This window comes from Salvelinus fontinalis, chromosome 16 (genome assembly GCF_029448725.1).
Source record: "Salvelinus fontinalis isolate EN_2023a chromosome 16, ASM2944872v1, whole genome shotgun sequence".
NCBI lineage: Eukaryota > Metazoa > Chordata > Actinopteri > Salmoniformes > Salmonidae > Salvelinus > Salvelinus fontinalis.
In genome coordinates this window covers 15,354,097-15,379,851 of record NC_074680.1, presented here as the reverse complement: position 1 = coordinate 15,379,851, position 25,755 = coordinate 15,354,097, and the positions used below count along the sequence as shown (strand labels likewise).

The 25,755-nt window shown below is 44.5% G+C and overlaps 1 protein-coding gene across 5 annotated transcripts in view; it reads left to right on the top strand.

Moving 5' to 3' along the window:
* The first annotated feature begins 966 nt into the window (after positions 1-966).
* The window catches only part of LOC129812696 (AT-rich interactive domain-containing protein 1B-like), a 198,970-nt gene continuing 174,181 nt past the window's right edge, over positions 967-25,755 (top strand). For 3 of the 5 annotated variants that reach the window (XM_055864490.1, XM_055864492.1, XM_055864491.1), the window contains exon 1: positions 968-2,580. In XM_055864490.1, coding sequence (XP_055720465.1) covers positions 1,324-2,580 — 1,257 coding nt within the window. In that variant the 5' untranslated portion in view covers positions 968-1,323. Of the gene's footprint in view, positions 2,581-25,755 lie in introns of all 5 variants that reach the window. The other 2 variants (XM_055864489.1, XM_055864488.1) reach the window with 1 other exon arrangement.

Here is a 25,755-nt window from a genome sequence, read left to right as displayed (position 1 = left end):
CAGCGTTTCCGCTGTTAATAATCTCCGTCAAGTGAGCTGCTCTCCCTCTACCTATGTAAACCCCAAAGGACTCTCACATCAAAAGCTTTTACTATATTTAGCTAAATGTTACATTAATTACATAGGCCCCGTCATTATTGTAGGGAACTACCAGGAAATAATTTATACAATTATATTGTAGTACAAATGGTAAATACAGTCTGTTACATAGTACTTACTATTGTGAATTCTGTTTTCCAAGAAAATACAAAAAGAGGCTTACATCAGATAATCCACTGGCAGTTACTCTGTTCTAAAGGCCTGTGCACTGTCAGGTGCGACCCTTTATGTGTCAAATCGTTAGATAAATGTATACATTTCACCCAAAATAAAACAAGCTGAGAGAACAGACAAAGGGAAAATAAAGAGACCTAATAGGCAAGGGCAGTGACGTCACTCATGTTTAAGTTCTGGAGCCTATTCTACATCAAGAGGATAAAAGGCAATGTGCTCATAACGGCTGAAGATGATTCAAATGTTACAAAAGGTAACATTTCACATCTCGACTAGGGCAGTTACAGCGTGTGATTACATACTCATTCTGATGGCAACATTATTGCGCTCAGCAGCTTCTGTGGTTGCGTGTCTGTCTTTCAGAGCTGCAGAAACTGGATTGAGCCGAGGGAGAGCAGAGCGGAGTAGAGCAGGCAACACTCAAACCCAGATCTGGAGTTTTGGCATGAATTTAAAATGGAGCTGCCCATCTTTAGAGGACACACGCCACTCTGAAAGTTAGGCCTAGCCTACGTTGCAACATAATATTGGTATAAAATGAAAGGTAGTATATTATGTAGGCTATTCCTCTTTTCAATAGGAATATTTCCTCCTGATGCCATGCTATAATTCATCATTTGTCTATTGCAAAATAATAGTGACTTTCCTTCGATGGTTAACATAGGAAACTCCGGTCCGGGTTTTCCTTGTGATGCGCGTTGGACCCTGGAGGAGGATAATAGCTGGTGGAGTCTACTCTCTCTCATGCCATGCTGGGCCAGAAGGGCTCCGGGAGACATGTACTTACCCATATCCGGGTTGGAGAAAAAAAGTTTCATTTAAACCTGGACGACAAACTTTCAGCATGATGCCTCACTGACAGCGCCACAGCCGCGGCTGTCAGCGACTCATTTCACCGCGGATTATTACGAGCATTACAGCGCTAGAACATAGCTTCGTTTTTCAATTGAAGATTTTTTTCGTGCTTGACTTTTTCCTCTGTCTGTTTTTTTTTGTGTGAGAGTGTTCTGCTCGTGGGTCAGTGTCCCTGTCTGAAATGTTTAAGTGACAATGGCTGCGCAAGTGGCATCAGCACCGACGACAACTAATAATAAGAAAAATAAATTGTCTGGCAGTTTGGGTCAAGAGATACATTCGGGGAAATCGGGAGGAGGAACTATATCGAGGTCTGGAGCAATGCTTGGAGCTGGAGATGGGACTAACACAATGAATAATGTAGACCATCACCACCAAAACGAGCTCAACATGGTCAATTCAACTTCTCCGAATAACAATTCTGACACACGGGAGAAGGAGAGTGGAAATAACATAACATCGTCAAATTCGACGACCTCTCTTGAGGGAATGGAGACGGGTTTGATAGCAAACCATAAACAGAAAAATGTGAGTGTAGATCCCCCTCAGCACCTCACGCCGCCGCAACAGCAGTCACAATTTAACCCGTTTCCTCAGCATCAGCAGCACCAGATACAAAGTAACAACATCAACAACAGCCAAGCGACAAGGGGAGAGAGTGAGAATCAGCACCACGGAGGGAAGAGGGGTGTTTTGGCGAGCCAGACAGAGCAGCAGATGCTGAGTAAAGGTGAAGGGGATCATACCTGTAAACCAGGGGAGCGAATGGGTGCCAGGTATGAACATGCCAACTTGGGACCAACGACCGACATCAACAGCCAGCCCCAGAGCGCAGGAGGGGACAGCGCTATTTCAGAGTTTAATAACTACTATGGCACTTCCCGAGTAGGGGCCTGCTATGATCAACATGGCGGACAAAGCACTGGGATGGGGATGATGCACTCCTCGGGACCCAACAACATGGACCCAGTGCACAACTCCCACGAAGGATACCACAACAGCCAGTACAACCACTACCCTGGCTACCGGCAGGGCTACGGTGGAGCGGGCTACGGTATGATGGCCCCATCCAGACAGGGCAGTAACATGCTGATTGGCCCTGGCAGTAACACTCCAGCTAGCCATGTCAAGGCTGCTATGGGAGCTGCTTCCTCCGGTTCTGGTGGAAGTGTTGGGGGCTTTCAGAGATTCCCAGGACATACTCAGCATCCCTCGGGAGCCACCCCAACTCTAAACCAACTGCTGACGTCTCCAAGTCCAATGATGCGAGGTTATGGCAGTGGCTATCATCAAGACTATAACAGTCCCTCTGCACAACAACAAGCTGGCATCGGCTTAGGCAAAGACATGACTTCTCAGTATGGCTCCACAACCCATGGCTGGCCAGGGCAACAGAGAAATCACCCGTCCATGAGTCCTGGAAACGGAGGGCAAGGTATCAGCAGACCACAGGTGAGTACTAGTTTTACAAACTCAGCTGTAGCTCATTAACTTGAGAGGCACTCTGAGTCACACCTGTCATGAGCTGTCTGGCACAGTTGTTGAAATGCACTAGGCCTAGGTTACATGTATTATTGCACTGTAATAACTTGCCCCTTTTGACTTCAAATAAATATGCTGTGTGCTGGTGAATATTGCACTTCTAATATTCAACTACAGGTAAAGTAATTGTAGAAGAGAATACTGTCTGGTTTCAGATCTGCTCAAGGTCACTCTTGCGAGAAAAACAATAGCCTGTCAGTCACGTATGTATGCAATACATTGTCATTCATAACATCTATTTTACACAATTAATTTATTTGTCCATGAAGCGTAAATATAGGCTTGGGAACTAAATATAATTTTGCGCGTAAATGCGCGTAAAACGGAGTAAAATGATCATTATTAATATTTATTTGGTTAAAATCGATGCAATGCATTTGCTTATACTATGTGTTTATTCTTTACCACAGCGTTTTTACTTGACGAGCTTTATTTGTGTAAGATATTATGCTATTATAATTGTTTTAATTAAAAACAATTAATGGCGTTGGAGATTCGCTCTCTTGCTGACGTGGTTGGAGACACGTTGCAAAACGCCCTCTGGAAGGACGCGCTGTATAGGCTCTCGTCGAATTATAGACTTTATTCATTAATATTGGTTTGAATTACAATAATGTCATATTGCTATCTTCAAAATGTCATATATTTTAATTATTAATCGATGCTTGCACAAATAGAATAGCCGCTATGACTATCAAAGACGTGTCTGTGTACCACGCTGTCCGCCTGCGCTATTGGTCTCCATCAAAAGGTTTGGAATTTGAATTGGAGGTAAAGTGGCTGTAATACTCTCCAGAAGGCTGCCTCTGAGTTGACATCAAATCTGCCATCTGATTGGCGCTCCATCTCCCCACTGTGTGCTGAGCGCTGCTAATGTAAATCGAGCTGAACCCTCTGTTCAGGTGCGCGACCCGGGGCATGGTGAGAGCGGGATGGACCATTCACAACTATGCCTACAGATAGAACGTCGTCTTCTAATAGGGCTGGGCGATATATCGAAAGAATTCGATTAACTCGATTTGATGTTTTAGCGCAATGTTCCAAATTAGGTTTTTATTTTTTGTTCCAAATTAGGTTTTTATTTTTGTTTGTTTTTATGAGAATTCTGTCTTTTTGGTCTCATCTTTGCTCCTTCTGTGCTGTGTGCACTGTGCACCTTCCCACTTGCACACAGACACCAAGCCCCTCCCTCCCCCTGCCACTCACAATAAAGATGGAGAAATAACTTCCTCCTTTCTGACAACAAGCAGTTTCATCTCCCCATTTCCACGTTTGGTCCCACAGAATGGGTCAAATGGACACCGAAACACAGATACATTATTTTGCTATAATAGAGGAGAACTTAACCTTTCTAATGATACCCTTTTTATGCCTCAACTCCCAAAATGTAGAACAGAGCAGACCCTACGAAAACGAGAGTACTGTATGAATGAACATGTGGAAAATGAATGCTCAGTTTCTGTTGTGTGCTCTGCATTGTTGTACCACATACCACTAGCAGCATTTTAGCCACTCACTCAGGGCTGGCTCCAGACGACATAAACGGTTGCTTAGGACACCCGGCCATTACAGGTCCCTGACCCCCCAAAAAATAACTTTTTTTTTACACATTCGGGTCGCAATTTACTGTTGAAAGTTAGAATAGCAGAATACACAAGGTGCCAGTTCGACATTTTATTGTGCTTTCGTAGTTTTGCTCTTGTTTTATCAGTCACTGACAGTCACTCAATTAGCTACATCAGCTAACAATTTTTAGATTGTTAAGTTAGTCTAGCCAGTTATCTAAACTTGCAGTAATCATGGCCGAATACCGACTGGGCAAGCAGGGCACGTGCCCAGGGGCCCTGACCTACAGGGGGCACCCATTGATATTGTTAGTCACTCACTCAGATATCATGGCATAAGTCATGTGCAAAATGTGTAGAATTGCAGGAAATTTGCTTTAACACTGCAAAAACATATTTCCACCCCATGGCAGAATGGATAGCAAATTCACTTTAAAACAGCAAAAATGTCTCTCTGCCCCATGGCAAAAATTTCTAGAATTGCATGAAATGTGCTATTAAATTGCTAAAATTTCGCTCTGCCGCATGCCAAAATGTGTAGAACTGCTGAAAAGGTGTTTTGAAACTGCTAAAATGTCTCTCTGCCCCATGGCAAAATTAATAGAATTGTAGAAAACGTGCTTTAAAATTCAAATCAAATTTTATTTGTCACATGCGTTGAATACAACAGGTGTAGAATTTACTCAGAGATGCTTACTTACAAGTCCTTAACCAACAATGCAGTTTTAAGAAAAATAAGAGTTAAGAAAATATTTACTAAATAAACTAAAGTTTAAAAAAAGGACCGCAATAAAATAACAATAACGAGGGTATATACAGGGGGTACTGGTACCGAGTCAATGTGTGGAGGTACAGGTTAGTCGAGGTAATTGAGGTAATATTACATGTAGGTAGGGGTAAAGTGACTATGCATAAATAATAAACAGCGAGTAGCAGCAGTGTAAAAATAAATAAAAAGGGGGGAGTTATTTTCTCTCTGCCGTCAAGAGGGGAGCGCAAAACAATATATGCCCTCTTGGTGGGGGGGCTTAAGGCCCCCAAACGGCTAGAGGCGGCCCTTCACAGACTGTTTTGTGCTAACTGAGTTAGCACAAAGTCTGTGTTTTATAAATGTGCAATCAGCATAAAAATATGCATTTATATAAGGAATTGGCAACTCGTTCCCATGCTGAGAAATAAGCATCATCTTATCCAGGAAGGCCACTTGATTTCAATATCTAAACAAAGTGAACAAGCTATGTTGTTCAAACAGTTGGAGACAGACAGAAGGGTGTGTTTATAACAGTTCAACTGTTCTACCTTGTTAGCAAGCAAATAGATCCACGTTGGCTAGACTTGAAATGTAAAAATCAGCTAGCTATTCACGAGCACGTGAGCTTGTGCTTGAGAGATTTTTTGAGACCTGTGTTAAATTTCTATAATGCCTGCTACAACAAGTTGGCCATTATTAGTGGATGTGCATCGTTCTAGTAAACTTTGTAACAAAAATGGCATTTTCATAGACAGACTTGAATGCCAGATCAGTGATTATTTCAAAAAAAGTAGGTTAAACAAAAATAATTAAATGATGCATCCCGAGTGCCGCCAGCGGTCTAAGGCACTGCATCGTAGTGTTTGAGGCGTCACTGCAGACCAGGGTTTGATCCCAGGCTGTGTCACAACCGGCCGTGACCCGGGAGTCCCGTAGGGCCCAGCGTCGTCCGGGTTAGGGGAGGGTTTGGCCAGGGGGGCTTTACTTGGCTCATCGCGCTCTAGCGACTCCTTGTGGCGGGCCAACCGCCTGCAGGCTGACTTCGGTCGTCGGTTGAACAGTGTTTCCTCTGACACATTGGTGCAGCTGGCTTCCGGGTTAAGCGGGCGGGTGTTAGGAAGAGCGGTTTGGTGGGTCATGTTTCACATGACTCGACCTTCGCCTCTCCCGAGCCCTTTGCAGCGATGAGACAAGATCGCAATTGGATATCACAAAGTTGGGGAGAAAAAGGGGGTAAAATACAAAAATGTAATTATTAGTGGGTCTTATGGTTGTGGAAGGCTTATATTTAGCCTAGGTATAATTTATTAGATTCTTCCTGACTGTTAGAAATGCAATGTATTGACCTTTAATTATGCAACAAAGCTTATGTAGAGAAAACGCACAAAAAAAATCTAGATATGATTTTTAGGTCATATCGCCCAGCCCTATCTTCTAAGCTATTGAATAAAGAAGAGTGGTATACAAACAGTATGCCTCTGGTTGTGTTATTATGTGTGAATGCATTTTTGTTCTCAATGATGTGCTCTGCTGAATATGACCCAGATATTTGACCCCAGGGCAAAGTGGAGGTGTAGCCTACTCTCGGTCGGTCTCCCTCTTCCAAACAAAACGGTACATTTCTGTAGTTCCCAGGAAGACCAGTTTGCATGGGGGATTTTGATTACTGTTATCGTTGTAGTAGGCCTAGTAATTCCATAGTAATTATAGCCCATATTTTATATCTTAGACATGTCATTCAACAGATCATAAATTCTTTGTCTGAAGTAGTTTTAGTTTAGTCTTAATTTAGGAAATGTGAAGGCCTATTTTGTAACACTCTTTATTACCACATGCCACAGTAGGTTTCATTCCACAATTGTTAATAATATTTTGGGATGCACAACAACCGCTGTGCAATGTATCTACAATACATCATACACCGCACATTGTCATGCATTTTGTCTTACATTACTGTACAGGAAAATAATTCAAAGTCATTTGTAAGATTATGCCAGGTTTCAGAATAGCGATATGGTGTATTTATTACAATTTTCCATGCCATCCAAACATTATGAACTGCGGTGGCTATAATAATAGTTAGTCCTTGGAAGGTAATGATTGGATATGATACATACCGTAGCCGAGCTGGGTAACCATTTAGATAATAAGCCTCTCCTTCAGCCTCAGACAATAACGCCTTTCAAATTGTAATTGGTAAATACATTTTAGTAATGATATTTGTCCCTATTATTTAAAGACCTCTGTGGGTTAAAGATTGGATAATGGGTGCAGAAAAATACACAAGATCATACACATTAATTTACAGGTAGAAGATATCTCTAGAGGATATGAATTCAAAAATATATCTTATTATTATAAAAATGTACAGTATGTTATGCACAAGTTGCTTGTAATTGAACTCAGGTTATAATGTATATATTTATATATTTTCATACAATAGTATAATTAAGCGACTAATGCGCGAGGGAGTGTGGTATATGGCCAATATACCATGGCTAAGGGCTGTTCATGGCACGACGCAACGCAAAGCCCCGAAATGGCTTATTGCTATTATAAACTGGCTACCAACCTATTTAGAGCAGTAAAAAGAAATGCTTTGTCATATCCATGGTATACGGTCTGATATACCACAGCTGTCAGCCAATCAGTATTAAGGGCTCAAATCACCCAGTTTATAATGTATTTTATTTAAACCCCAGAGAAGAGGTTGTATGTTTGCCGTTCCATATCAACAAAGATACTGTATACATGTGGAAAAACAGGTTTGTAATCGACTGTGAGCTGTACCTCAGTTCACCCACAGGGGTTTTGTGTCAGGACCAGTCTAGTGTGGATCCTCCAAATTGGCCCATGATCTGTGTTTATGCACGTCAAATTGTGTGTGTGTTTGTGTGTGTATTTGTTTGAACACGCCTAAATCAACTGTCGGCAGAATCTCTCTCTTTCAAGTTCATTTTCCCCACACTACCTCTCTTCAGGAGCTAACTGCGTGAGGAGAACAATTTCCTCATTTACAAGCCTGTTTCCCTCTCTCTTTTCTGGCCGGCCGCCAACAAACAGACTGGGACACACACACACACACACACACACACACACACACACACACACACACACACACACACACACACACACACACACACACACACACACACACACACACACACACACACACACACACACACACACACACACACACACACACACACACACACACACACACACACACACTACAGGAAGGTGAGCCCTAGTTGAAGCTGTTCTCTCGTTTAAATGGCATTGTCCCGCATTTTCAATTACTCTGGCCAATTTGTTTGAGGAAACGGGAAGAGGAACAGACACCCTGTTCATATAGTGGTCCATATACACAGGGCTGGTGCTTCATCAAATAGGTCAATCAGAACACCTTAGTCAATAAAGAAACCATTTTATTTTTTTGAATAAAAGTAAACTTTTCTAGCTTTAGTGTTCACTGATTTAACACATTGCTTATTTTATTCTCTGTCTAGTTATGCCTTTTTGTCTTCAGATTTTTTTACTCAGTTATTTTCAGTAGTTTATGTGTGAGTGTGTTCTTGCATGTCTGGCTTTATGTTCATATTCTTGCTTGTCTGTCTGGGCTTGTGTGCACATTATTTTGTATTTAATTGGTGTGGGTGTTTGGGTGTGTGTGCGTGTGTTTGTGTGACAGCGCAGTTGGTTTCAGACTGAAGTAGCCTCGTCAGCGCTAGCATACCAGCCTCAACTCCAGCGCTCACTCTTTCCCTTGCTCGTCCTCCATGCTTTGTTTATGCTGGTTTGTTTACATCTCAGGCTCTCCTAGCCCAGTTTAGCTCAGCCTAGCGCTGGCTGATTAGGAACAACACAGTCAAATGTACTCTGTTGCTTCCGATAAGGGGCTGATAGACAGCCTGGGTTTTCATCTTGCAGGATAAAACACAATGCTCAGGAGCGTAATTGGCAGCTAGGTTATCCCGGGACTGCCCGTGGTTTTCTTCAAATGCCAATTAATTCTGATTTGCCATAAAAAATTGACCAGTCATATTGTCAACTGTACATATAATTAGCTGCTAATAAAATAATTGTAGCTTTTTGTTCGGGCCTGTGATGCACTTACAACAAACAGAGTCAAAGGTTAGCAGACAAATAACTTGAAGCAGAGCAGTTCCCTAATTATATATATATTTTAAATCAGTATTATTTTTGTTTGGGTTTTGACTGTTTGGACCATAGGGTGCAACTTTATTCAACCCAGTATCACAGATTATTGCGAAATAGACACTAATTGCTTAAAATATTTGTTTTGCATACAGTGCATTTCAATTACAGATAAAGACAGTAGGTTACTCAAGACAGAAACAATAAGAGAGAGGTTGGTCAGGGAGGATGGGTAGGTGTATAACGTGAACATCTAGCAACCCAAAGGTTGTGTGTTCAAATCTCACCATACAGTTAGCTAATTAGCTACTTTGCAACTACTTATTACTTTTTAGCTACTTTGCAACTACTTAGCATGTTAGCTAACCCTTCCCCTAAGCATAACCCTTTAACCAAACTCCTAAACCTTTAACAACTTAGCTAGCATGTTAACTAACCCTAACCCTTTAAAAAAATGTATTTCACTTTTATTTAACCGGGTAGGCCAGTTGAGAACAAGTTCTAATTTACAACTGCGACCTGGCCAAGATAAAGCAAAGCAGTGCGACACAAACAACAACACATTGGATAAACAAACATACAGTCAATAACACAATAGAAAAGTCTATATACAGTGTGTGCAAATGTAGTAAGATTAGGGAGGTAAGGCAATAAATAGGCCATAGTGGCGAAATAATAACAATTTAGCAATTAACACTGGAGTGATAGATGTGCAGAAGATGAATGTGCAAGTAGGGATACTGGGGTACAAAGGGGAAAAAAATAACAATATGGGGATGAGGTAGTTGGGTGGGCTAATTTACAGATGGGCTGTGTACAGGTGCAATGATCGGTAAGCTGCTCTGACAGCTGAAGCTTAAAGTTAGTGATGGAGATATAAGACTCCAGCTTTAGTGATTTTTGCAATTCGTTCCAGTCATTGGCAGCAGAGAACTGGAAGGAAAGGCGGCCAAAGAGGAGTTGGCTTTGGGGATGGCCAGTGAAATATACCTGCTGGAGCACGTGCTACGGGTGGGTGCTGCTATGGTGACCAGTGAGCTGAGATAAGACGGGGCTTTACCTAGCAAAGACCCTAACCCCGAGCCTAGCTAAAGTTAGCCACAACAAATTGGCATTTGTATAATGTATACAAATGTGTTATGATGAAAGAAAAGCATGGCATACACACGAAATGCATTGTGATGAAAATCATGTAATACACATGAAAAGTTGTTGTCTTAGCTCTCCTGATTAACACCTGTGTTTGCTTTATGCCGCTCTCTAATGTAAATATGCCTTGTCTACTGCTCTCTTGGCTAGTTCTATTTGTTTTATTTCACTGTAGAGCCATCAGTCCCGCTCAAAATGCCTTAGTTAGCTCCTTTGTCCCACCCAACACACATGCGGAGACCTCACCTGGTGCCTCCAGAGACGAAACCTCTCTCATCATCACTCAACACCTAGGTTTACCTCCACGGTACTCACATCCTACCATACCATTGTCTGTACAATATGCCCTGAATCTATTCTACCACGCCCAGAAATCTGCTCCTTTAAATCTCTGTCCCCAACGCACTAGACAACCAGTTCTTATAGCCTTTAGCCGTACCCTTATCCTACTCCTCCTCTGTTCCTCTGGAGATGTAGAGGAACTTCTACTTGGTACTCATCCCGGATCCGGGAGCACCCTCATCAGTAAAAAAGCTGACTAGCATAGCCTAGCATAGCGCCACAAGTAAATACTAGCATCTAAATATCATGAAATCACAAGTCCAAGACACCAGATGAAAGATACACATCTTGTGAATCCAGCCATCATTTCTGATTTTTAAAATGTTTTACAGGGAAGACACAATATGTATTTCTATTAGCTAACCACGATAGCAAAAGACCCAACTTTTTTTTTTTCACCATTTTTTTACTGCATAGGTAGCTATCACAAATTCGACCAAATAAACATATAAATAGTCACTAACCAAGAAACAACTTCATTAGATGACAGTCTTATAACAGATTTATTGTATAGCATATGTTTTGTTAGAAAAATGTGCATATTTCAGGTATAAATCATAGTTTTACATTGCAGCCACCATCACAACTCTCACCAAAGCAGCTAGAATAACTACAGAAACCAACGTGAAATACCTAAATACTCATCATAAAACATTTATGAAAAATACACGGTGTACAGCAAATGAAAGACAAACATCTTGTGAATCCAGCCAATATTTCAGATTTTTTAAGTGTTTTACAGCAAAAACACAATATAGCATTATATTAGCTTACTACAATAGCCTACCACACAGCCCCATTCATTCAACATAACGTTAGCGATAGCGAATAAACCAGCAAAAGATATACATTTTTTCACTAACCTTCTCAAACTTCTTCAGATGACAGTCCTATAACATCATATTACACAATACATATATGGTTTGTTCGAAAATGTGCATATTTAGCTGCACAAATCGTGGTTTTTCAATGTGAATAGTAGCCAAACTGCAAACAAAATGTCGGGGGATATCTTGGAGAAGCACCTAATCTAATCAATAACTAATCATAAACTTGACTAAAAAATACAGGTTGGACAGCAAATGAAAGATACACTAGTTCTTAATGCAACCGCTGTGTTAGATTTTTTAAATTAACGTTACTACGACATACAGCTTACGTTATAGCGAGACCGCGCCAAAATTAATGGCAAAATATTAGTCTAAACAATTTCGACAGAAATACGAATTAACATCATAAATTGTTCCTACTATTTGATGAGCTTCCATCAGAATCTTTTACAAGTTGTTCTTTGTCCAGAATAATCGTTGTTTGGTTGTAGAAGGTCGTCTTCAACTGTGTAATTATCAGCAAACGTTAGCCATGTGGTGCAGATGTGTCCAACTCAGCTTAACGCAGAACAAAGAAAATACCGAAAATCTCAATATACTGATATAACTCGGTTTAAAATAACTACATTATGATATTTTTAACACATATATCAAATTAAATTAGAGCCGGAGATATCTAACTTATAAAACGAAAGCTTTGCAATGCAGACGTCCATCTTGCGTCAGGCCAGACGATGAAAAGACCAGTCCTTCCGTTGCAAGAAGTTTTGTTCGGCCTCAGATCTAGCTAGACACCCCATTCCAATTCTCACTGCCTACTGACATCTAGGGGAAGGCGTATGCAGTGCATGTAGACCCATAGATTCCATGCAAATTAATAAACTGACCCTGGAACAGAGCCCCCGATTTCAGATTTTTCAGTTCCTGACAGGAAGTTTGCTGCAAAATGAGTTCTGTTTTACTCACAGATATAATTCAAATGGTTTTAGAAACTAGAGAGTTTTTTCTATCTACTAGTAATAATAATATGCATATTGTACGAGCAAGAATTGAGTACGAGGCAGTTTACTTTGGGAACGATTTTTTACAAAAAACCCAGGCCCTGTAGCCCCCAGTTCCACTCCTATTCCCCAGGCGCTATCTTTTGTTGACTTCTGTAACCTTAAAAGCCTTGGTTTGATGCATGTTAACATCAGAAGCCTCCTCCCTAAGTTTGTTCTATTCACTGCTTTAGCACACTCCGCCAACCCTGATGTCCTAGCCGTGTCTGAATCCTGGTTTAGGAAGGCCACCAAAGATTCTGAAATTTCCATCCCCAACTACAACATTTTCTGCCAAGATAGAACTGCCAAAGGGGGTGGAGTTGCAATCTACTGCAGAGATACCCTGCAGAGTTCTGTTATGCTATCCAGGTCTGTGCCCAAACAGTGCCCTGGACACCGTATGTGAATTAATTGCCCCCCATTTATCTTCAGTTTGTACTGTTAGGTGACCTAACCGATACTGATTATTGGAGGGCCCAAAAAAGCCGATACCGATTAATCGGCCGATTTCAATAATGTTCAATAATTGTTTATGGTTCATTGAACAAGCATAGTTAACAGTGTTTAAACCCTTTACAATGACGATCTGTGAAGTTATTTGGATTTTTACGAATTATCTTTGAAAGACAGGGTCCTGAAAATGGGGCGTTTCTTTTTTTGCTGAGTTTACATTTGCACACACTGTATATAGATTTTTCTATTGTGTTATTGATTGTACGTTTGTTTACTCCATGTGTAACTCTGTGTTGTTGTTTGTGTCGCACTGCTTTGCTTTATCTTTGCCAGGTCGCAGTTGTAAATGAGAACTTGTTCTCAACTGGCCTACCTGGTTAAATAAATGTGAAATAAAAGTTTTTTGTGCGCATGGCACGTATATTTAGCATAAGTAATTTGTGTCTATTTCACAATAAACTGTGATAGTGTGTTGAGTTTATTCCCAATCCCAAACGGCACTGTCTGTCTGTCTGTCTGTCTGTCTGTGAGTGAGTGAGACTTCAGGGAAGCTCCCGTCAACACTGCCTCAGCTCCACCAGACAAACTTCTCTTTGGTTATTCCTCCCAGCAGGGGTGTGAAGAGGGCCTCATAGTGTCTTTTCTGTGGAGAGAGAGAGAGTGTGAGGCAATCGGAAAAGGATGGAAATATAGCGGCGAGCGACAGCAGCATTTGAACTCACACAGGGCTACTGAGGCATGGGGCATACTTCAGAGACTGAGAGAGGGAGTTGTGAACATGGGAAATGTCAGAGTACTTGCCCCAGCCTCTCCAAGTCAAAAGAAAGGGATGATTATACAGTAATATGTGTTTACGATCAGAGTGGTTGGTCGGGTGATTTCAGCCCCTCTCTCTCTGGTACCCTGGAGCAATCCTATTCCCCTCCAGCGGTGGGGTGCTGTGTGTGTGGCAGGCTGCCTGGCTGGCTGGCTGGCGGGAGGGGAGGGCTGGGCTGGGCAGGGAGCCAGGTCGGTGGCCTCACTCACCTCCCACAATCCCCCTGACCTTCACACATGCAAATTAGCCACGTGCAGCCGGTGAATGGGAAGAGAACAGAGCACACACTACCCCCTCCTCTCAGAGGAAAAGGGATTTCTCTCTCTCTATTTCTTGTTATTGTTCCAGCCCGCCTGTCTCCCCCACTAGCCCTCTCTTGCTCCCCCTCTCCTCTCCTCTATTCTCTGATCTCCTGGGTGTTTTCTAAGCATGTGGTCCTCCAGTGGAAGGTTAAAGGGAGTCGAAAAGAGGGGATATACCCCAGTGGGGCTGTCTCTACCTCTATATCCTCCCCTCTGCATCTCTCTCTTCCTTTGCTGCCTCTTCCTCTCTCTCCCTCTGCCTCAGTACAGGAGAGAGGCAGGGGGTTCATGGAGAGGAGAAAAGCGAGAGGTGTTTGTATGCTACAATATTTATACACAGAGTATATCAGTATCATTCTGACATCATCCCCTTCCCCTTTGCCCAAGGGGAGAATGTTGGATGATAGGCCGGCACTCACTTAGTGTGTGTGATGATCGGCACACTTCTCTGCCTGGCTGCTGTGGACTTTAGTTTGTTCGTCTGTCACATTGAGACATAGCAGTCTGGCAGGCAGTTTGTTTGTCTCCATGACGTTCTATGTGTCTGATGAACAATATTCAACTGTTACTATTGTTTTGGTGACCGTATGTAAAGGTGATGATGATGATGATGATGATGATGATAAGGACGATTTAGAGTCTGTGGTGAGATGCGGGACTGTGTTGACCACCTCTGTCGGATCAGGCTGTCATTTACACCAATCAAAACTGTAATAATATCATCTAGATCCCCAACACACCGTATGACACAGAAACACTGGCTGACTGGACATCAGCACAAAAGCATGAGAAAATATGGACGCCGTGTCTCTGTAAGTGAGCTCGCGAACAAACTCAGTAGACCTTTTCAAGTATTTCTGTGCAATCTTGAGAAATCATTTGGGAGTAAGGGAAGGTTTTGTTTGAAAATACGCTTGCAGATAGATCAATATGTAAATTAACTAACCGGTTTGTACCTACACTGTAGTTACACTGAAAATATACTGTTTTAGCAAAAGCACTTAAAACTGATTTAAAAATGAATGCAATAGCAGAGTTTCTGGCATATTTTCACTACAAGCTAACAGGAAACAGAAACTTGCAGAAGCACTACCTCCCTCCACCATCCCATGTTGTGTCTCCTTGATGAACGTCCATTGGTATTGTTGAATCAACGTGTAAAAAGGTTACCATAATGTCAGCTGTATGTCAGAGGGCATGCTGGTTGCTCTGATGTAGATTACATTAGCATAATCCATAGTTGGGCTAACAACGGGCTGCTCTGCCCAGTAGGGAGGCTGTGACATGCTCTGGGTTAGAAGGGACCTGGTGTATTCAGACTGATGTGGTGGCGCGTGATGATCACACCATGACATTTAACCTAAATGGAGTTGATTGTAACAGAATGCTTTTAATACCAACACCTCCAGTAGTATATTACACCGCATACAGATTCTCATCATTTCTTTTCACTGCGTGTGTGTGGATATTTGTTTATGTGTTGGAAATCACAGATCATGCACATTTCTCAGAAAATTCTGGAACATCCAGTGACAGCGCCAGAATTGCAGACATGGCTTCAGTGGTTGCTGCAATCTGAAGGGAAAGCATTTCTAAAATGTCTTCCCTCTGTCTCCCACTGTCCCTCTCATTCTCTGTCTCTCTCTCTCTCGCTCGCTCTTCTCTCTCTCGTCTTTCTCTACCCTTCTCACCCTCTGTCCTCTACTATCGCTCTCGCTCTCTTTCCCAGAATGTTGTCAACTCTCCTCTCCGTCCTCCTCCCCAGTCAGTCAGCCAGTCTTTGGGGTTGACCTTCAGCGCTGTAGTTAGTTAGTGGATGACTGTGCTGCCTGCTGCATTCATTAACCATCAGAGATGAATAGTTCCATCATAGGAGGAAATAAGACAATCAGTTCAATTAGAAATAGTTACGAGCTTGGAGGGCGAGAAGAGCTGGAGGACGAGGGGACCTGGGCTCTGGAGGTCCTTAGCCTGTGCGTGCGTGTGTGTGTGTGTGTGTGTGTGTGTGTGTGTGTGTGTGTGTGTGTGTGTGTGTGTGTGTGTGTGTGTGTGTGTGTGTGTGTGTGTGTGTGTGTGTGTGTGTGTGTGTGTGTGCGTGTGTGTGTTTGGCGAGTCACTGTGGTTTGGGGGTCAGTGGAAACACCCCTTGTTGACCTGTGACCCCTAACCCTCAGCCCTGTGGCATAATGAGCGCTTGTTAAAGAGAGGAGGTTTGAAATGCCAGGCCAATGCCATCACCTTAACGGACATCCTCACATTCCCTTATTTTCTTAATTAGGCCATGGATTTTTATGCTGATTTGCACTTTCCATATAGTATTTTGGGATGAAGTAGAAATCCAGGGTCAGAGTCGTCTCTCTGTTTTCTACCAATCAGGGCCCTTTATTTGTACTCTGTTATGACTTGGGTCTGCTGTGAGATGTATTTACTTCATTTCTCCCTTCATATCTTCATCATTATGTGGTGAAATTGAAACAGCTGTACTCCTCTGGGTGTTGCACATGTAGGCCGATACAAATCATCTGCCACTTGGAGAAATGAGAGGGAAATGAGGCCGGGCACAAAGGAGAGGGCGATAGGGAAGTGATTGTGTTCCTAGGATGAGCCTTCTCCATCGAGAGCACTGCTGCTGTCCAACTGGGAAATTCAGGTGGGTCAATATTACATTGTTCAGAGTGGCACTGAGGAGCAGGAAACTAAGAGGTTTCTGTCACTTGGCAGATCAATTAGATCGAGCAGAAGAATCTCAGATTACAGGGAGGACACAGATGATGTCATATGTCCTAATGTATGGGTATTGTGGAGTCCTGTGAATGTGTGTTTCAGAGGTAAATAGTGCTTGAGGCCCTATTCTCCCGGTGTTAGGGTCCCCCTGCCTTCTGCCTGTGCTGATGTCTAGTTGGGCATGCAGCTAGCTCTGGTTTCTGCATGTCGGGTGCCTCCGCCTCATCTATTCCCTGTTGGTTCCGTGCTCAGGCCTGTCACGTGTACCATTGGGCTAAACTATGGGCCCTGTGTGCATCAGAAACCATTATGCGTAATGGCCTTTCCGCATATCATTCTCCCCGTGTTATGACACTTATTTTATGACTGCTTACATATCAAATATTTAAATAAACAGAATAGGGGCTGGTTGATGCCGAGGGGGGGGAAAGACATTAATTTCCAAGCGCGCAGGCAGGCAGCGAGAAATAAAGAGAGAGAGGGGGGGGGGGCAGTAGAGAGGAGGGAGAGAGAGAGAGAGAGAGAGAGAGGAGAAAGGCTGCAGACGCAGAGAAGAGAAATGCTTCACTTGCCTCCAATCAAAGTGGAGGAGGACGTTTTTTTGCTTACGCCTCGCAGCGGCAGGCGGGCGGCGGCAGAGGGGCCATCCGTCAGCGTTTTTCCCCGGGCTGGGGCTGACGGCGGGCCCCAGTGGCTCATAAAAGCAGCCCAGCATAGTAATATCAATCGTGTGCCAAGGAGAGCAGGCGGGAGAGAAAGCGGAGGTAAAAACAGAATATAACACAACAATGTGTAAAAAAAGAAAGGACAGAGAGGGAGGGAAGGGTAGCAGACTGATTTATATATCTATGTTTTTTCTGGAGAGAGAGAGAGAGAGAGAGAGGCAACAAGGTCTTGTGGCTGAGCCGAGCCGTCTTGCGTCGGAAAGCGTTGGTGGCAAGCCCATTACTGTCAGGCTAATCTTAAAATAATTAATTGCGAAGTCGACGCTTTTAAAGAGTATTGTAATTGAATCCTAAATTAGGCCTGGGAAAGAGGACACGTCCTGCTTTACTGTGAGCCTGCTCCCATTCCCTCCCTCCCTCCATCTCTCCCTCCTTCCCGCATGTGGAGGAGATAGAACGCCAGGCAGGAAATGCTAATGAAATGCATATTTGGGGGAAAAGGGCCATCTATAATTTAGATGTTTCTTTGAATTTGAATGATGAGTGAGTGCTGTGATTTATTTTACTTGTGGAGAGGATCATTCTGTCAGGATTCTATTCTTGTAAACAAATGCAAAGAAAGGAGAATAAAAGTAGAGTAATAAAGTAAACAGAATGGAATGAATAAATTGAGCTTTTGTCATGAATAATTTGTGAGGGATGAAAGAGAAAGCCATGTTTCCTCAGAGAGATTGACATTTTGTTTTTATATTGTTACTTGTGACTGACTTGAAAGCTATTGGATATTGACCACAACATGAATTGTACTGTATATTGTTTTGCTACACACACACACACACACACACACACACACACACACACACACACACACACACACACACACACACACACACACACACACACACACACACACACACACACACACACACACACACACACACACACACACACACACACACACACACACACACGTTAAACTCTCTGTAGACTCCAAGCCTCCATCTAACTGAGGTATGTTTTGAGTGGAGCTCTCAGCCAGTGGTCCAAGTAGAGGAATGGCGGCTTGCTCAGAGCCTTTAAACTGTAAAAGCAGCTCAATGTGCTTCCATTTACCCCTGCTGCCTCCCAGATGGGCTGCCTGCCTGCCTGCACTACGACCCCTGTCTGGCCTGCTGGATCAAAGCTCCGGGACTGCCCTCCATAAAACGTCTGCCTTCTCTGTGACTTGACAATGGTGATGGCTTTGAGGTTAGATAGAGAGTTTGAACTCCATGGAGAAAAATGGGAACCCTTATGGTGAGACCTAAACCATTTGTGTTGGGTGTGTAGCTTACTGCTGGGTCTGTATTGGGCGTACTGAGACTATTAGAATAAATAGTGTGAGACGGACTCTTCTCCCTGTTATTCTCTTTCTATCTATGGATCAAACAACACATTCCTCCTACAGTATAAGTATTGCCAAGTGTCTGTCCACTGTCCAAGACAAATACACATGGTAAAATGAAACAGACCGTGCAGTGCAATTTAAGGATTTGCTTTGGACTTTCTCAGTGCTTTAATATGTCTATGCTTTAAAAACACAGCAATAAAACGTGTTACGGTTGTAGTCTATTAAAAGTAACAGAAATGAAGGTAATTCTTTCTGCCACCTAATTGTTTGTCCAGAGAAGGGTGCATATTGACAGTGTAAGTGTTTATGAATAAAGGATTAGTTAACAGCCTTAGGCTTTAGTGGCCCTTCTACAGGCTGAGAGAGGCCTGGGTGTGTGGTGGCTGGAGCCTGGGTGTGTGGTGGCTGGAGCCTGGGTGTGTGGTGGCTAGAGCCTGGGTGTGTGGTGGCTGGAGCCTGGGTGTGTGGTGGCTAGAGCCTGGGTGTGTGGTGGCTGGAGCCTGGGTGTGTGGTGGCTAGAGCCTGGGTGTGTGGTGGCTGGAGCCTGGGTGTGTGGTGGCTGGAGCCTGGGTGTGTGGTGGCTAGAGCCTGGGTGTGTGGTGGCTGGAGCCTGGGTGGGTGGTGGCTGGAGCCTGGGTGTGTGGTGGCTGGAGCCTGGGTGTGTGGTGGCTGGAGCCTGGGTGTGTGGTGGATGGAGCCTGGGTGTGTGGTGGCTAGAGCCTGGGTGTGTGGTGGCTGGAGCCTGGGTGTGTGGTGGCTGGAGCCTGGGTGTGTGGTGGCTGGAGCCTGGGTGTGTGGTGGCTAGAGCCTGGGTGGGTGGCTGGAGCCTGGGTGTGTGGCTGGAGCCTGAGTGTGTGGTGGCTGGAGCCTGGGTGTGTGGTGGCTGGAGCCTGGGTGTGTGGTGGCTGGAGCCTGGGTGTGTGGTGGCTGGAGCCTGGGTGTGTGGTGGCTGGAGCCTGGGTGTGTGGTGGCTGGAGCCTGGGTGTGTGGTGGCTGAAGCCTGGGTGGGTGGCTGGAGCCTGGGTGTGTGGTGGCTGGAGCCTGGGTGTGTGGTGGCTGGAGCCTGGGTAGGTGGCTGGAGCCTGGGTGTGTGGTGGCTGGAGCCTGGACATGCATTAGGCTCTAGGCCAGCTGTCATTGATCGCTCAGCACCACCAGCCCATGTTCTCATCCAGCTTGCTGATTGATTCAGAGGTCTTAAGCGATTGGAAGCGGCCTGGGCTGAGCACGCTCGCCTGGGGTGGCCTGGAGAGGCTGTGGGAGCCCATTTCCGGGGCACTCCCAGGTCCACCAGCGCATTCAGCCAGGGGCACAAGGCATTATGAGGACAATCAACCCCCTGACGCTCTCGCCTTGTGCCGCTTGGGAGAGGGGTGACGGGGGGGACCAGGTTTATTGTTACACGCACACACACACATACACACACACCCTCTCCAACCCCCTCTCAATCCAGCCTCAATTTCTGAATGCAGTGAGCAGTGCGAGTGTGTATTGCGATCAATTTACCAGCCTGCTGTTGTCTCATCCATACAATGCCCTGGCAGTGATACACGAACAGCAGCCAGCGCATTTATGAAGGAAAATAAAAAAAATAATGAAAATATATTATTTTCCAATTAACTTTGTAAATTTCCCGCTGAGCTTTCAGACAGTCGCTGTGAGGAGTCCGATAATGAAATCAATTTGGTTCAAATTGTTTCAGGTGACTTTTAATGAGTATCTAATAGCCGCCGGAGGATAGAAGGTCAGGATATCTGTTTGTTGTTTTAAAAGTAATTGATGGCTCCGCTGAAAACATGGATATCCAGAGAGGACTGGGCTGGGGCCCAAAACACAGAGCACGATGACATTCTGCCATTCCCTGTAGAGAAGTGGTGATTCTCTTGGACTGCACTATGGCTTTGAATGCTGTACTTGAGAAGTGATGGAACGTAGTACGCCAAATGGATTGATGAATACCTAAGGGTTAAAACATTGCCATTATAATTAAGGAGCATATTTTGTACTGAAGTAGTGCGCAGTCTTCCATTTCTCTAATCCTCTACTTGAGGCCATGCTCGTCTTGCTCTGTGGTTACGGCGGCAGCTGAACAGCCTGTTTATTATAACAGCTAGACACACAGAGGCTGATGGATGAAGGAGAGAGTATAGTTCTGCCCAGAGGAGCCTTTAGCTTCATTTGTGTATCTATTGCTCCTCTTAATATTCACTTATGTATTTTTCCCCTTCTCTGAACACATTACCGGGGAATAGCCATTGCTAATTCATAAACACGCTTGATAATTCTGACTCATTTATAGTTATTGGAGCCGTAAACTATAACTTCCCCTTCCAGACCATTCTATTAGCCTAGATGGTAATTCCCCTGAATAACTAGTGTATATTTAATATCAGTGTTTATGGCGGGCCTGGTCTCTAAAGAGAGAGAAAAAAACACTGCAGATTTTTTGATAAACAAATAGCCTCCGATCCTCCCTGGAGCAATGGAGTTATTGTTGTCTTTTTCCCTCTTTCATATGGCTGTGGCCGTCCGGCCCGGCGTCTCGTCTCTCCAGCAGCATGCCTCTCTGCCTGGCCTGCCTGGCTCTCCGTCTCTGACTGACTGGGAGGGAAAGTGGAGCACATTCCTCTCGTGCCACGACTGCCCTCCCTTACATGAAATAACTGTGTGGCGTCTGAAACTCTTTCTCAGGGTTTCTGCTGACAGGAAGTGAAATGTCTAGCTCTCCAACACAGCGCAGGCCAGCTCCTCAGAGAGGCCGGGAGAGACAGGCAGCATCCGCCTCCTCTTCCTCCTCCTCTACATCAATATCAGCTCTCCTCTAAGACTCCTCAGACACCAGCTAGCCGGCCAGGAGAGATAGCTCTCATCATCTATTTATGTGGCTCTGAGGATTTAATGGGAGAATCAATGGGTGCATCTGCTGGCAGTGGCACTACCATTGCAGACCTGGCATAACACTGACAATTCATTACTGTTGACTGACTGGCGAGGGATACAGGATACTGGCATGGATCTGGTGTGGCGAGAGCTGGGCTGGCTGTTGGCAGAATCTTCGTCCAAGTTGTTTCGGTTCAAGCTGTTTTGAATGTGTCTCTTTCTGTTAAGTTCTTTATTTGTTTTCATTCTGTGCTGGTGTGTGTCCGTCGTCACACACCTCTCGTTTTGTCATTGAGCTTTTTTCCCCCTCAGTCTCAGTCTTTTTCCAGGAGGAAAAGAGTTCCTGCCATCGTCTGACCCCAATCTCTCCTCAGACAGATGAGCTCCCCTCCCCTCCCTCTCTCCCCCCCACCCCCTCCATCCCTCCTCTGTTGCCTGGTCTAATGACGGCTGCGTGCTCGCCGTGAGGAACCAAACACTCAGCCACTTTTCCTTAGCGCAGGGGGGATGCGTTTGCAGACGCACAGGGATGTGTTGTAAATATTGGTGTCAAATGCGGAGGGCACTCTCACCGACTGGCACCTTAGCAGCCTCAGCATCCTAACACCAGGGAGAGCAATTACCAGCATGATCTCAACACAATAGTATGATGTTACTGCTGCTGCCTGCCTGCCTGCCTGCATGACAACACACTCTTATCTGCCTCCTCTCTCTCTCTCTCTCTACCTCTATATCTGTCTCTCGCTTTCTATCTCGTTCTATTCTCTCTCTCACTATCTATCTGGCTCTCTTTCTCTGTCTTTCTTCTTCTCTCAGTCTCTCCTCTCTATGTCACTCTCTGTCCCTCCCTCTCTCCCTCTCTGTGATAATTTCATGCTTCTCATTCGTAGCCGGCCTTCATGCCTAGCTGCCTGTGCCACCCAGAACTGAGCCTGTTGGGCTGAGCAAAGCCAATTTGCCCCGCCACGACTCCCCACGGACCATTCACACGCTCACCGCTGACATTTGTAAAGAGACGCTTTGCAACGCGGCGAGGGTTGATGTGTCAAGCAGAATGAGATTTTGTATTTATAAAGATTCACTGACAAACTTTCAGTCCTGGGAAAGCGTCTGCTTCTTTACACTGCCGGGGAACGTGGACCACACGGTCAATGTTGTTGTAGGGTTATTTAACCGTTTACCAGCAGAGTACGGTGCAGTTACCCGCTGAATGTTACGTGCGGCCCCTTTGTAACATTAGTTTAGAAGATGCATGACACAAGACCATTCAGGCTAGTAGTTAAATATCAGTGACTGTGTAAAAGACTGGACAAGAGCTTATACATGTAAATTATTCCAAAGAATGCATGTATTCAACATTTGCTGTCAGATGATCCTTCACTGTGTATTTTGCTGTCATCGTGACTGGGCAACGAAGAGTTAACCTGCCTGCTCCTCTCCTCTCCGCTTGATGACATCAGTATTGTCTTTGCATCCATGAAATTAATTTTCTAATCTTAGTCAGCAGGAGTGGGGAATTTGCACACATTAATATGGAAGTCGATCTGCCCTCCCCTCCCTAACCCTGCAGTCTCTTCCTCCCTGTTCTCTTCAGTATGAAACAGCGGGCCGTAACCGTCTGTGTTTCGGGCTAACGCAGCGCTTTGTACTGCAGGCACAGCCATGTGGTTTCATAGGAAGCGGCAGATTTTGTGCTTCTTTACTTGGAAAGGATGTCATTCAGATTGTCTGTTGTTTCTGTGTCTGCATGTCAATTCTCAGGGGACAGGGGTTGGTACAATGGATGGAGAATGATATCCGTCTACAGTATAGCTAATTACATTAAACATCGGTGATTGGTTCTCTTTGTTTCTTGTGATGTGCACATAGTGTTAGCATACTGGTAACCAGTATGATGTATGGACATATGCTCACTATGCTGTGAGGCTTGGGACTGGACGAGAGCAGCCAACTACAGCTAGCCAACAGGGCTTTTCTCTGGGCGGGCTCAGACCTCGCTCCTCTCCTTCTGGACCATCCATCCGACTCAGCCTTGGACCAAACCCATGCCAGAGGAGAGAGGATAAACCCAGGTTAGCAGCTGTTGCTGGTGCGGCAATGTTTATGTTGGAGGGAGGTGGTGATTTGGTTATCTGCGTGGAGGACAGGACAGTGATGGTCACTGTGACTGGCCTGACTGCAGTGTGTGTGTGTTTGTGAGTTGGGCTGACACTGGCTTCTCCTTTCAACAGCTCCAAGACTAGCAGTTTATGATGGAGCTGCATATGGACGCAGGCACACACACACACACACACACACACACACACACACACACACACACACACACACACACACACACACACACACACACACACACACACACACACACACACACACACACACACACACACACAGAGAAACACAATCACACAACCGCGTATAGGAGGCAAACAGTTAAATTAGCCAATAAATCTTTGATTTATGTACCCACATTCAAAATGAAATTATAATAATAACCATTAAATCATATTGCTTTTATGTCTATTTGATTTTTATTAGTAAATTCTGTTGTTTTATAATTCACATTTCACATTGTTTTGTGGGGAGCGTTTTGTTTTTGCTGATTAACAACTTTGCACATTAAAGTGAAAGACTGAAACCATTTTGAAGTCATAAAATCAGAGTCAATAGAAGTCTGAAAAGCAATTTAACAGGTTTCACCCGATACTAATTTTGCTCGTGTTCTTTCTTAATAGCTTTGTTTTGCAATAAGCTCACGAGAGTTGGAAACTGCAGGGGAGTTCATCAATTGAATTTCAGATTGAGTATTGTCTCTTAACACCTCAATTGAATGGCATGCCCAGATGAACCAAACTGAAAATACATTGGAACAAATACAAGCAATTCTACTCTATTCCCTTTGACAGTTTTATTTACAGTCCCTTTTGGCGAAAACATGATTCAATTGATTCTATTCATCTCTTTTCAAAAGTACAGATGTTTCTCCAAGGGACAAAAGTTCCTCATCGAAGGTAGTTTTTTGGTATAGTATGAACTATATAGTTGACTCATCTCCAGAAATAGGCCTAGTTTGGGATGAAACCTAATTTGATTGAACTTTACAGGACAGCATTGGAAAAAACATTTCTATCATTTTAGGAGATCTAAAATGAGTTTAGGAAACCAAGTTATGTTGCTGCAGCCTCCATGGCTTGCAGTTATGCTGTAACTTTAAGAGGCAACTCTTAGACATTTCAGCATTTCTCTGTCTCCTTCCAATTGAATTGTGTGTGTGTTTCCTTCCTCAATCTCAGGAGCCCTAATTCTTTGTCTTAGTGTAGCAGTGGCATTTTGAACTTGGAAGTGACATGAGGAGATTTGTTCAAGTTGCGCTCAGCGTTTTGGGGAAAAGGGGACCCACTTGAGATGAACTGAGGAGAGTGGAAGGAGGGAGGGAGTGGAGGAAAGGGGAGAGAGGGAGGGAGGTGCGACCTGAGTGTGTCTCATATCGGAGCAGAGTGAGTGGCACGGTGCCCTGGATGTGTGGATTGAAGAGCGGCACCCTTTAGCCATTCGCCTGTCTAATTAATAGGAGTGTTAGGCAGGCAGGGAGGCAGGCAGGGAGGGGAAGGCAGACACACTGCTGCAGGCAGGGAGGCAGGCAGGGAGGGGAAGACAGACACACTGCTGCAGGTAGGGAGGCAGGCAGGGAGGGGAAGGCAGACACACTGCTGCAGGTAGGGAGGCAGGCAGGGAGGGGAAGACAGACACACTGCTGCAGGTAGGGAGGCAGGCAGGGAGGGGAAGGCAGACACCCTGCTGCAGGTAGGGAGGCAGGCAGGGAGGGGAAGGCAGACACACTGCTGCAGGTAGGGAGGCAGGCAGGGAGGGGAAGGCAGACACACTGCTGCAGGTAGGGAGGCAGGCAGGGAGGGGAAGGCAGACACACTGCTGCAGGTAGGGAGGCAGGCAGGGAGGGGAAGGCAGACACACTGCTGCAGGTAGGGAGGCAGGCAGGGAGGGGAAGGCAGACACAC